The sequence below is a fragment of the Rhineura floridana genome, chromosome 7, assembly GCF_030035675.1.
Source record: "Rhineura floridana isolate rRhiFlo1 chromosome 7, rRhiFlo1.hap2, whole genome shotgun sequence".
NCBI classification, from domain to species: Eukaryota; Metazoa; Chordata; class Lepidosauria; order Squamata; family Rhineuridae; genus Rhineura; species Rhineura floridana.
Window position 1 is genome coordinate 90,756,523 of NC_084486.1, and position 14,242 is coordinate 90,770,764.

The window sequence follows — 14,242 nt, forward strand, 5'->3', positions numbered from 1 at the left end:
AAGCTATTCAAGACTTCAGCACACAATATTAATACTTCAGATGTCCACAAGAATGAGTGCATCCTATTTATTTGATAAGTAGACAATTGCTGTAATTTCTTAAAATAGGCACCAAAGTGTAATGGGCCATTCCCTGGTGAAGGATGGCAGCCACATCGCCCTGAAAATCCATGTTCCCCATTCTTCAAGGATCTTACAGTGCTATTTCTATCACCCACTGAAGATTCTGATGGTGCTCTACACTGTCAATGTATAGTGTAGTGGCTAGAGTGTTGGACTATGACTTGGGAGACCAGGGCTCGAATCACCACTCAGCCATGAAGTTCACTGGGTGACCTTGGGCCAGACACTGCCTCTCAGCCTAACCTGCCTCACAAGGTTGTTGTGGGGATTAAATGAGAAGGGGGACAACTATGTGCGCTACCTTGAGCTCCTTGGAGAAAAGGTGAGGTATAAATGTAATAAATAAATAAATGCAAACTTCTAAAAGGGACTGGAGACCTCTCAGTCTCCAAACCTTTTGTGATTGTTCCCTCCTGCTTCCTAGATCTCTCTCCCACTCTGGCTCTATAGACAGCCAAAGTCAAATACTTTCTCCAAAGAACAGCAGTCACTTGTTGCACAAAAAGCAACAGAATGATGCCGACACTCCCTTCTTCTGCCTCTTGACAAAATAGGAACAGTGGGCTATTCACTGCATGTTTTTGCATAGTAGCCAACGCCAAGGAAATAGCATTTGGAACTAGCACATACCCATTATGTTTCCAAGAAATGTTTTGGAAAGCTATAGTTTGGGGGAGTATTAGCACTAAGTAGGATGCATAGAGTCTAGATAAAAACTACAATGGATTTTCCTTTATTTAGAACCTTTGCTGCTTTTCACACACCAGTGTTTATTGTCAGAAAATGAGGGGACTGTAGAGGGCAATTAAGCATGTGTGTTTGATATTAGACCTTGGGCAGCCTCATGAGGAAAGCAAGAAGCGTGAGGTAACTCCCTGGGACTGGGGCCTTGGGGGATGTCATGCACACAGCATGCTAACAGCCAAAGCAAGTCCATACACAGAGTCAAGGAGCCCTGGACAACCTTCCTACTCCAGCCTGAATGGGAAACCTACACAATCCTGCCATGTCAAGGGAAGCTAATGGGTTGTCTGGGCAAGTTGTCTCACTCTAATACATCAGTATAATCATGAACACAAGACAGCAGAGTATCAACCCAAAGGCTCCCCAGTCTAGCTCCAGCGGATCCTGGCAACATGTGACCAATGCCAGATGGACAGAAAATGAAAGGTGATACTTTTTCTCAATACTGAGGACATTGCTGCTCAATGGTTTTCCATTTGTAATTCAGTTTGTTGTAAGCCACTTTGAGCAGAATTTTATTATGGTAAGATAGTAAATACAAAGAAATCTGAATGCTTTAGATTACTGCAGTATGTCATTAAAACACCCTGAAAGAGTAATTTGGTCATAAATAGAACAACTGTGATAGCATATGAAGATAACTTTAAAAACAACTTTGGAATATATTCCCTTTCATGGTGGAACCATTACTGCTCTTAAGGTAGGAATTCACCTTTCACCTGGGTATCATCCTTGGCCTTATATTCTGTGCTTTTAATGGCCAATTCCACACCGTAGCCTGACAAGTAGACTTTTTCTTTACTTGGATTCTACAAGAGAGAGGGAAGGGTAGAAAGAGGTAAAAGCAAGGAAGCATTGCCCAAACAAGGCATTTACTAGGTTTATTTCTCTTAGCTTTGCCAGGCCATGCCTGGTAGACCATCCCACCTTAAACTTGGAACAAGCAGCAAAAAGTGTTGTGGCTCACCCATAAACACCCTCCCTGCCCGAGATAAGAAAGTTGCAGCCCAATTCAGATATCTGACAGATAGGAGGATGAAAAGTGTGGCTTGAGTATTACAAGCTCAACTAGAGGTTCCTGCTTTCTTGAAAGCACCTCTCAGCTGGAAGAGATGCTGATGTTTATTCATCTAGAATCTGAGCTGGCTAAAAAATTTCAGTGTAGTAAAGGGTGTTAGAAGTATGACAACAGCAACTCCCATTTAGTCCTCTCTGCATGGGAAAACAGAAAGATAGTCCTAGCTGGCTAGGCTACCTCTGACCTGTGGTCATCTTTTCTATCTGTCCTCCTTCTGTGTAAACTGATATGTCTCAGGGAACTTTTCACACCTCTGACTCATCTTCCTGTTTTTCTCTTCTCTGCTGACCACCAGAGAAGGAGCCATGTTCTCTTTGTCTCCTCTCCTCTAGCATGAGGGGTAATGTCCAGACATGGTCATTGCAGCCTCCAACTTAGATAGCTAGATAGAAGTACCACCTTTCCTATCCAGTATATATTTCTATTAATAAAGCAGTCTCTTCTTATTTTGAAACAACGTCTAAGTCTGAGTGATTTAAAGCAAGGTAAAAGCTTGCTTTGTCTCAGGTAAAGTTGCACCCAAGCAGCACAGAATGGCTGAGCAAGCTACACTAAGCTAAACTCTGCTAATTTACTAAAACTCTAATTGGTATGAGAGCCATCAAAGAGAATGCCACAAAAGTCATATGGGGCAATAAGAATAGTCTGGCAGACAAAAAGAAGAACTCTAACCAGAAATATCCTGAATTTGTTACCTCTTTAAATTGAACCTTAACTGGCTCTAGATCTTTAAAACAGTCAGTCTACATTCAACTTCCCAGTTGCTTTTTATGAACAGAGGGAGATACTATCTTTGAATATAATCATAAAAGGAAATCCCTCTTCAAAACACACAAAATGTCACAATATTTCAAGTAATAATAATCTGACTTTGCACTGCTGCCTAATTTTTAGAAGAACAGCACCTACAATCTCAGATCTCTCATAAAACATTTTTGAAATGCCACTTCAATAACAAATATTGTTCCCAAAAAGATTCCTGAAATCACATGTACTTTTCTAAAATCATATAGATACTTACAGCAACGTAGTGCCTGAGAATGTAGGTGATTTCTCCTGCGCTGGCTTTTGATACAAGTAGTTTGTGGAATCTAGACATCTCCTCAGAGCCAATTGCAGCATACAATATTACAACCGGACTGTCAGGGTTTGAAATTGGGTACTTGTGGTCCCCTTTGAATATAAAAGGCTTTGGCCTGGAATAAGATAAACACACCAATATAAATGATGTACTTTAACAAAATTATACAATGCATGCAGATCATAACTGAACACATGAAATAAATCTAAATTGTAATTATGATAGTCTTCATTCTGAAGGTTGCAACATCAGTCAAAGGTAATTTGTAAAGAATTAAAATAAGATGTTCATATGGAACTTCCAGCCCCTTAATGCTCTGTATCCCTAAATTAGGGAATTGAAGGAATTCCTAAAATGGCATAATTTATCCTGTTCTTTTCCATTTGGAATGGCTTTATGAGTTTTATAATTGTCTTATCTGCTTTTATAATTGTATATTCTACCATTGTAACCCACCCTGGGACTTTAAGGTGAAAGGTGGGAAATGAATTTTATGAATGAATAAATAAATAACCAGCACTCCTTTTTGGAATGCAAATCCTCCGATTAGAATTAATGACTCCAAAAGGAAACAGGGCCTGTATCATGTAGGAGATCCTTAGCCCCAAGCAGAGCTTGGAAAAGTTACTTTTTTGAACTACAACTCCCACCAGTCCCAGCCAGCATGGCCACTGCATTGGGCTGATGGGAGATGTAGTTCAAAAAAGTAACTTTTCCAAGCTCTGGCCCCAAGTTAGTGAAATGCACATGAAGTTGAAGTAATGAAGATCATGTTAGATAATTTTTGTATCAGACAGGCTTAAATATTATTATTGATGATCCTTTTTGGAAGCATTCTGCAAAACATCAAATGTCTTTGTAAAAAAAGACTTTTGTACAGAGAAGTTATCATAATAGCACTATTTAGGGATAAGCCAATGAGAAGTTCTGTTGCTAGGGTAAGGAGCAGAGCTTGGAAAAGTTACTTTTTTGAACTACAGCTCCCATCAGCCTAATCCAGTGGCCATGTTGCCTAGGGCTGATGGGAGCTGTACTTCAAAAAAGTAACTTTTCCAAGCTCTGGTACTAAGGAGACTAAAGATTTATGAATAAGGAACTTAAAAAAAGGATTCATTTGATCCCAAACTTTGCTCTTTCACAAGAGTAAAAGTGTATAGGAGAGAGCAAAGCAAGAGCCCATACATTAGTCAGGAACATCTGAAGCAGAGATTCAGAACACTGCGTGATCAAGGTTCTAAATGGTGTGGGGAGGCTACTCCAGACAGCAGGCTCCTCACTTCAGACTTCACCAATGGCAGGGCCAGCACATGATGTAATGGCAAGATGTCCCACAAGCTCTTTCTCTCAAATGATGAAGACAGAATAGGGCTAGAGTATGTCTAAAGAAGCATCTCATTAAGCCCGTTTTTATTTATTTTATAAGAATATTTATAAACTGCCAACTAATAAAGTGAATATCAAGACAATGTACAATAAAATCATTAAAACATCATAAAACTATAAAATAAAAAAACAGAACAAATTACTGATGCACAATTAGATCACCGCACTTTAACAAAATAAAAAGAATAGTTGATGGCTTAGTACAAAATTAAAGTACCTTTCTAAAGCTGCTTGTAGAAGTATTTTGAGTTTGGCAGATTCACAAGTCTTCTCTCCGTGTACAACAAAGAAAGAATTACATCCTTCTGGTGGGGGTTCATCTGCTGCTATCTGTATTAAAATGTATCTGTTATAATAGGAGATCAACCTTCCTTAGTGGGAAAAACAAATCACATCATGGTAAAAGCAACAGAATCTTGAGACGCTCCGCTTCTATAATCTGTGCATTGCCATTTTTAACCATTATAAATAAATAATATCACAGTAATTGAATCCCATCAAAAAATTGGCCATGAGTTGTGGAATGAAGGCATTTGCACTGCTTTTCTGCTTCCAGCCCAGATACCAGCAAGGGAAGTATATAAAACTTCTCAGATTCTTCCAAAGACACATACCACACACAATAAAGATCACTCCATTTTAAAATCAGTCAAGAAAGGTCTCTTGTCTTGGAGCTAAATGAAAGAAAGAGGGATAATCTTACAGTAACTTTCTTTCCTTTCCTTCCCCACCCAATCTCTCTCCCCTCAGTCTTGTTTTGTGTTTATTGGTAGTGTTGGCTTAATGGCTAATGAGGAATGGTAGGTGGGCAGATGTTGAAGCTGTTTTCTTTGCAGTTATAAAACGTTCTAAATTTAAGTTAAAAAAAAGAATGAAAGTATCCACACTAACTTTTTTCAGCACTGATATAATGCCCAATACTTCTCTGCGAAGTGGTCAGCTAAGAAGTGGAAGACTGCTGATGCCTAGAAACCACATCTAATCTTGGTACTCGGGCTGGTAAGCAACTGGGGGAAAGGATATTATCCACCAGCTCAATATGGTGCATCAGTATATTATGTATGTATGTACGTGCTGCCTTCAAGTTGATTCCGACTTATGGCGACCCTATGAATAGGGTTTTCATGAGGCTGAGAGGCAGTGACTGGCCCAAGGTCAGCCAGTGCTCCAACCACAATATCCAAAGACGTGCTAGTCATTGTAATACTGTCAAGTACAAGGGGTAAGGTGCTAGTTCAAGGCGAGCACATGCCTATCATTTCCCTTTGCATTGCTACTGTCCATATGAAACCCAAGAATAAAATGTTGCAAAAGCAATGTACTAACCTGCTGAAAGGCTTGAACTGTAGCTGAATAAGAACGCAAAGACAAGGCAAATTTCAACAAGTTCTGTTGTAAAGGTGAAAGGTTCTGAGAAGCTGCTTGCAGCATTGCATAGTAAGAGGAATAATCAGTACCTGTCAAGCCACAATGTAAACTATTTAGTTTTTATTGGAAGAGGAGAGGATTTTAAAAATCATCTATAATTGTCATGGTTTATACTGTAACTGTCTGCAACAAGTAACACAATTCCAAACAATGCAATGCATCACCATCCTGTGCAGTCACATCAAGTCAGAAATCTATGACTACAAGATGGTCAATACTGTGAACATAGACTGCCTCCCTCTGAAGTTGCATGCAGAAACACTCTCTCTCTGAACATGATAATTCAGACTCATTGGTCACCACTACAATAAAGCACATTTACAAACTATTTAGAATTCATGTCCGTTATAGATATGACTTCTGGAATGCATCTGATCTGTTTTATGAGATATTCTCAATAGAATGCAGTTTGTTTAAATTATGTTACAACAAAATGGTATAGATTTCCATGAATAATAATGGCATGCCTTATGTTATTGTAGCACATTACCCTTCCAAAGTCATATTAAGAATAAATTACGGCCATTAGGCATTAAACTCTAGTACAGAGGTGGGGAACTTTCTCACTGCCCCCACCTCCGCAAAGACCACATTCCCTATAAACCACTTTTTCTTTCTCACACCATTCATACCTCACTCACTCACACATTAAGCTTGCTTGACTTCCATGGCTTTCCTTCTTACCGCTCAGCACAGAAATGATAGCCAGCCAGGGTGGCAAAGCACAGCACTGTCACTGCTTCCACCAGTCTGATTGGTTTCCATGCTGGCTGCTGAAAAGTGCCTTCACTTCTCTACAGCCAATAGGGACCAAATGGAGTTGGTGGAGCAGGCATAATACATTGCTTCACCAGCCCAATCACACGGTGCTCAAAGCAGGCATGAAACAGGGTGAGTAAGGAGCATGGTCTGGGGACAGTCTGGTGGGCTAGACTGAGAGGCTTCATGGGCTGCATCTGACCCACAGGCCAGAGGGGATCCCCACCATTATGCTACCTATCACCTATTCAAAACCACCCCTGTGAAACACTGGTACATTCAGAGGTATTCTATTGCTGCTTTCCAAAATAAAATTGTTCAGTATTCTTACCCATTACTAATTGTGCTGTATCTCGTAATCAGATGACAGTATCAACAGAAATGAACCAATGCAAATACACATGGGCCTGATTACGGCTGGAATGGTGTCCACAGTCCAAGTGCTGGTGCCAGTGTAAAGGGTGAGGTGCGAAGGGAAGTTAACTTGTAAGAAGGAAAGAGCATATGATCCTACAGCTCGCTCATGATCCCTTAAAGAAGGCTTGTACAACTTGGGATTCAGTAAGATGAGTGTTGTCAGAGCTGGACAATTCTATTTTTGCAGTCTGACGAAGGCAACAACACAGGTAGACTTATTAAGCCCGTGAGAGGGAAAAATGTGGCTAGTGGATTGATTTGGCTTGGTCAGTCACCAAGTAGGTCTGTCTTAAAAGGGCAAAATAATATCTGCATCAGTTCTGACTGGTTACCATTTTCTATTAAGGTGTGAGGGAGGGAACAGTTTTAAAGCATAAATGGCAATCTTTACTATTTTTATATTTAATATTATGCTATAAATGGAAACAGAGACAAATAAGTCCTTAAATGTTTGTCATTTATACTGATGAGCCTTTACAAAAAGCCTCCAACATTCAGCACAAAATTCTGTATCTGACTAGCAAAGCAATCAAGGAAAGCAGTTATTACCATTATAATTAGATGATCCAAAGTCTTGACAGGTTTCAACAAAATCCCAAAATTTCTCTTGACCTTCTTCTGCTAAAAATTCACTGAAGAAAGTGGGAGGAAGAATAATTAGATTAAGTTTTATATTTTTTTAAAAAACCCTATTGCACTGCAATTCACAATTGCTTGGTTCAAATTTCATTCAGCTATGAATTCACTAGGTATGTTTAGGCAAGCCACTTCATCTGTAATATAGGAATCTTAGACCATACTGGTCTATGTTATGAGACTATTGCATGGAGTTACTGAGATAATGTATGTAAAGTGCTATTAAAAAACCCCTAGTTAGCCATCATTCTTACCTTGCTTCAAGCAATAAAGGTGTTGAAGACCATTTAGTAGTTAGAGATGTTGTCACTGCTTTCGAATCTGCTTTTACCAAGGAGAAGCTCACCCAGATTCCAATAAGTGCAGTTAGAGTTCCCATTTTGTAAAATAACCTGAAAAAGAATGAAGACATTTAACTTAAGAATTGTATTTCAATATATATTTCTTTATGTGGAAACATGATTATGATTACTGTCTCAGATGGACATTTCACTGCAACATTGTACAGTTCTGGAAATGTTAATGTTTGTTTCAATCATGGATTATAGAATTGGAAGTGTCACTGAAAGTCAGTTCTAGCTAGAGATGCTGGAGATTAAACAAGGGACCTTCTGCGTGAAAAGCAGATGCTCTTTCACTAGACTATGGCCCTTCCTCTGAACCCTGGAGCAAGGGAGAACAAGAACATCTTCTACATCAGTGGTTCCCAACCTTTATGATTACAGGACCCCCTTTTTAAGCTCAAAAAAATTCATGACACCCCCCCACCCCAGGCTAATTGTAATTTTAGTCTCTGTTAATTGAAAAAATGGTGCATGGCAAAATCACATTTCCAAATATCCCTTTCCATAAAAAGCTCCCTGCAGACAGGGAGGTGTTGCTTTCTTTTCTTGATGCAAAGGTCCAATGAAATTGGTATCCAGGGCCGGCCCCAGCCTGCCCCAGGCCCTAGCACTCCCTTTCTGTGATTCGCGGCAGGATTGGTACCGCAGATCGCAGGGCAGGAGCTCCAAAGCCGCCTGCCATTCCCCCGGTCTTCTTACCTTTCTCTCTGTTGTTTTTTCGGCTGCGCTCACTGCGTGCATTGCTACACGCGTTCATTGCTGCCATCAACCAAGATAGCGGCAGAGGCTTCAGCCCCTTAAGGAAACCTCGGCCGCCATCTTGATTGATGGCAACCCTGCATGCACAGTGCGCGCAGCCGCAAAAAAAATCAGAAAGGTAGGTGAAGCGGGGGAATGGCGGGCAGCTTGGAAGCTCCTGTCCTGCGATCCGCAACAGCAATCCTGCCGTGGATTGTGGAAGGGGCCCCTGTAGCCCCAGGGGCCCTCAGCCAGGGCCCTACCTGGCTGCCCTTTAGAGCCGGCCCTTTTGGTATCCCCCTCCCACATTCTGAAGATGTACAGTCCTGTCTCCCAACACCAGTGGGTGACAGCGTTGAATTAAGATCCAGGGTCAAATCCCCACCCAGCCATGAAGCCCACTGGGTGACCTTGGGCCAGACAGTCTCTCAGCCTGACCTATCTCACAGGCTTTCGTGTAAGCATAAAAGTGGAAAGGGGGTGGGACTATGTGCACCACCTTGAGCAACTTTCAGGAAAGGTGAGATATAAATGCAATAATTAAATAAATAAATACATTTCAGCTGCAGTATGTGGGCCCCAGCCTCAGCCATCCTGGTGAGTTTTTTTAAAATAATAATAATAATAATTAAGAAGCAGCAAAAACATAGTGATGGGGATACTAGATTGTGAAGACAACAGAGTGGATAGATTGAGGAGGGGTGTCAGTGCTTTCACCTCTGTACCTGACTATCTTCCCTCTTCATGACTTCCTAGCAAATTTGATTTTCAGTTTTGCCTTTTCCCAGTTCATCCTACATTCGCTGAGCCTCCTTCTTTAGTCTTTCTAATGTTTTCTACTGTGATTTTGTTATTATGTTCAGTTCTGAATCGGTAGAAGTGGCGTGCACTCCTTCAGACGGCGAGTCGCAAACATCATATCTCCAAATGTCCCTTTCCATTAAAAGCTCCCTGCAGACAGAAACCCAGAATCATGAATTGCATTAGAAGCTCCCTGATATGCTAATCTTCTATCTGCAGGGGGGTGTTGCTTTCTTTTTTTAATGCAAGGGTCCAAACAAATTGGACACCCACACACAGTTTGAAGATGTACAGTCCTGTCTCCTAACACCAGTGGGTGACAGTGTTGAGCTGCTGAGCTTTTTTAAAAAACGAAACAAGAATTCCGCAACAATGTGGTGGTGATGGGGATGCTAGATTGTGGATGGATTAAGTTGGGCGGTTAGTGCTTTTAGGCCTTGGAATGATCATCAGAACTGATGACTTGGTTAGCGTGCACTTAAAGAATGAAAGCAGAGCAGAAGACAGCTCAGCATGTGTGCACACGCGCGCACACACAAACACACCTGCCCTCCTGCAAGCATCTGCATGCATTCGGGCATGTGGGAGAGGGGAAGCCCTCAACTGCCACAGCATCTTGGAGAGAGAGAGATCGGGGGGTAGAATGTAAGTGGAAAAAAGGGGGACACTGGCACACACACAGCCTCAGAGATGGGGGGCGATCAAGTCCTGGGCTTTCTCACTGCTCCTTGGCTTCATCTGGGCTGAAGGCGAGATCTGGGCAGCCTCGCAAATAAGAATAATTTTTAAAAGGAAGTGGCAGAGAAGCAGCAGCCAAGAAAGGGCACGCTGGCTGCAAGGAAGGAAGGGGGAAAGCAGCCTTTCCTTGCAGCCTTGCTTCTTTTTGCTTCAAGAAAAGCATCTCCTCTCATTCTGAGCAAGGGCATTGTCAGCAGTGGTAGTGCAAAGAGATGGGAGCTAGCGATAGCAATTCCTTCTTCTTCCCGGTAGCTCCATCCTCATTCTACTTTGGTGTCTGCCATGTGTTTTACAGGCCCTCAGCATGCCTGAAAGATGCCCTGCTGCTTCAGCAAAAGTCCTCCCTCTCATTTGGAGCAAGGAAGAGGTGTTTGCAGTGGCAGCAGGGAGCAGACAGCATTCAGGGAGTGAAGACTTTTTTAAAAAATATATAATTTCTTTACTGTACGCGACCCCTTTGGATTACTTCGTAGCCCCCTTGGTGGTCATGGCTCCCAGGTTGGGAACCACTGTTCTACATGAAGCCTTTTAGATATTTGATGACAGCTATTATGTCTCCCTTAATTGTCTTTTCGGCAGGCTAAACACACCCAGCTCTTTCGATCATTCCTCAGTCGGACTTTGTTTCTAGACCTCTTACCATCCTGGTTGCCTTCCTCTGGATGCACCCCAGCATGTCAATGTCTGGAGGAATCTGCTCTGGGATCACAGAAGTGATGAAATGTAAGATATAAATCTAAATAAATAACAGGGCTCAGTGGTACAGCATCTGCTTTACATATACAATATCCCAGGTTCATTCTCCAGCATCTCCAGATAGGGCTGGGAACATCCCCTGCCTGAAACCAAGGTGAGTCAGTGTAGACAATACTAATTCAGTATAATGCAGCTTTCTATGTTCCTACGTTGTTCGTCGCCTAGAGTGTCCCTAACCCGGACAGACAGGCGGCTGAAAAATAAAATTTATTATTATTATTATTATTATTATTATTATTATGTGTGCGACATGAAACCATGATAAGTCTTCTAGCCCGTACATGCATTGCTTTTGTTTACTGCTCCTATGTGAAGCCTTTAATCCTTTGGTAGGCACTTTGCTAAGTTTCATGTGTGTTCAAAGCAGTTTTCTATGCTATTGGACTCTTACTATGAACAAGAGAAGTTGATTTTGGTGGGAAAAAGTTTGCTTTCTCCTTATGTATGCATGTTAACAACAACTGATGTCAGAAAAAACAAGGGTGATCCTCACCCACCCACTCAGGATGATCACCTCTCATCCACTGTTGCCCCTAGTTTCCTGAACTACACCAGCATCTGTTGGCCTTTTGAGCAGCTTCATTTTAGCACATAACACACATCATGGTATATGAATTTATTTTCCTTGCCTCCCAGGAACAGCATCATGACAAGGAGGAGACCATCAGCCAGTGAATGGGCAAGTGTTACAATGCTTGATTTTCTCTTCCCTCCTCATTCTTTTTTCCTTTTGTATCACAGCTTTTATTTATTTATTTATTTATTACATTTCTAGCCCGCCTTTCTTTTCATGATAGAAACCCAAGGCGGCTTACATATGGTTCCCAGATGGTCTCCCATCCAGGCACTGACCCGACCTGACCCAGGGAGCTGGCCTTATGTGCCTTCAGACCATAGCCTGGTCTTTTAAATTGTGAGCCTGTGAGCAGGGACTGTCTTACCTTTTAACAATATTTAGAAAATGTAGGCACTTAATAAATAACTATTACTATTATAATTACAATTATTTTCACCAGGTATACACATTGCGGGAAGCACAAATCTGGTCATCTCACCTCAAAAAGGATACTGTAGAGTTGGAAAAGGGCAACCAAAATGATCAAAGGGATGGAGCGACTCCCCTATGACAAAAGCTTGCAGCATTTGGGGCTTTTTAGTTTGGAGGAAAGGTAAGTAAGAGGTGATGTGACAGAGGTGTATAAAATTATGCATGGCATGGAGAATGTGGGATAGAGATAAGTTTTTCTCCTTCTCTCATAACACTAGAACTCATGGACATCCAATGAAGCTAAATGTTAAAAGACTCAAGACAGACAAAAGAAATAACTTCTTCACACAGTGCATAGTTAAACTATGCAATTCACTCCCACAAGAGGCAGTTATGGCCACCAACTTGGATAGATTTAAAAGAGGATTAGACAAATTCATACTAGATAAGGCTACATATGGCTACTAGGCATTATGGCTACACTCTGCCTCCATAGTAAGAGGCAGTGTGCAAACTGCACTGGACTCAGGTCATGCTTGTGGGCTTTCCATGGGCATCTTGTTGGCCACTGTGAGAACAGGATGCTGGACTACCTGGGCCATTAGCATGATCCAGCAGGCTCTTCTTATGTTCTTAAGCACAATATAAAAGGACACAGCTGCCTCACATCTTACAGGGTGCAACATACGAACATGAAGTATAGCTGACCATTTTTAAAAAATGAAGCTGCCTTGAGGGCTAAAGAAATTGAGTTTTCAGGTAACCAAATGCACCCCAGAACAGATTAAGTTTGCATCACTTGTACTTCACACTAGAAAGGTAACAAATGAAATTGCAGAAATTGCATAAGAAGCTGCTGAGACTGACACCAGTCCATCTAGGTCATCATTATCTAACCTATTATCTCCAAAGTCTCCAGCAGAGAGGGATCCTTCTCATCCCTGCTACCCAAGATTCTTTTTTAAACAAGGCCCTCCCACTAGACCAAATGCATCCTACTAGGCATGAGGTACTACACTGTCTGCTCTGAACATAACTGTTGTACTCCACAGTAGAGATCTGCATGATCTGAATTGAAATCCTAATCAGGATGGTCAGAACAACCACCATGTTCCTCTGTTACAACAATGAGATTAAGAGTCCTGTAGCATTCATAAACACTAGCTAACTAAATCTTTGTGCTATGCACTTCTGCTTGTACACAGTTTTGGAATGTTACTTCTCTGTAAAGACCCAGGAAGTTCAACAAATAAGCATTCAATTGCTAGCCGTATCTCTGTCTGAAACTCGTGAAAAAAGAAACCAGACCATACCAAAAAATTACCAGAGTTTAGGCTACAACCACAGTTACCTGGGAGCAAACCTTACTGAATTTAATAGGACTTACTACTCAGCAGACACGGTTAGGATTGCAGCCTGAATCACCAACTAAAGGAAAACTGGAAACAATAGCACCGACTTTATGTAGCAGCTGCCTGCAGTCAACACCCTGACCTCTCCTCACCGCTTTCATAAATCCTTGCAGCATTTACTCCTATAGCCATCTCCTCCGATCGCGCCCCAGGAGCGCCTGTAAAAGGAGAAGCCGCGTTGACTGAAGAAGAGGGCAGATGTTAGCCCAGCCGCCGAGACACCCACTCACCCGTTCCGTGCTCGGGGACCACGCAGAGGGCGAGGGCGCCGGTGCCAACACTTGGCCAGAGAGCCTCCCGCTCTTCCTCGAGCGATTACTGTGTCAATTATTGCACCTGTAAACTACCGCCACGCTCCTTTCCTGCTTCAGCCGCCGAGGCTCCTTCAGTTTCCTGACAGCTCGCTTCCGGTTCCGGCCCCTTGCCGGCTACCAGGAAGAGCTGGAGGTGCAGAGAGAGAGAGAGAGAGAGTATAAAAGAGACTTTTTTCTCTCTATATGGAGAGAACCAGTCTGGGAGCGGACCTTGATGCTCGCAGCGCCATCTCGGCTGTGGGCAAAACTCCCCCCCCCGCTATGCCCCAATTGCCCAGTAAGGGCGCTGTTCCATCACGCACTGGAAAAAGAAAGCAGAACTCAGAAACGCGGGCTGCCAACAGTACCATGGAGCTGCATCCTACTCTTCCCATTTTATTATCTACTACAGTATAGACTCTCTCTGTTCCATTACGCCACCGACGTTTATATTTTTACAAACAAGCAGAGTATTATCAATTCAAGACTATTATGCTGGCAGCTGTGACTCCCAGTTCAACTC

At 42.1% G+C, this 14,242-nt stretch overlaps 1 protein-coding gene across 5 annotated transcripts in view; it reads right to left on the reverse strand.

Moving 5' to 3' along the window:
* Positions 1–13,889, reverse strand: part of UGGT1 (UDP-glucose glycoprotein glucosyltransferase 1) — a 66,191-nt gene extending 52,302 nt beyond the window's left edge. For 2 of the 5 annotated variants that reach the window (XM_061636397.1, XM_061636393.1), the window contains exons 1-7: positions 13,657–13,888; positions 7,904–8,041; positions 7,563–7,645; positions 5,736–5,866; positions 4,627–4,739; positions 2,967–3,141; positions 1,580–1,676 (exon numbers count right to left, since the gene is read on the reverse strand). In XM_061636397.1, coding sequence (XP_061492381.1) covers positions 1,580–1,676; positions 2,967–3,141; positions 4,627–4,739; positions 5,736–5,866; positions 7,563–7,645; positions 7,904–8,028 — 724 coding nt within the window. In that variant the 5' untranslated portion in view covers positions 8,029–8,041; positions 13,657–13,888. The other 3 variants (XM_061636394.1, XM_061636395.1, XM_061636396.1) reach the window with 3 other exon arrangements.
* Between the last annotated feature and the right edge of the window lie 353 nt (positions 13,890–14,242).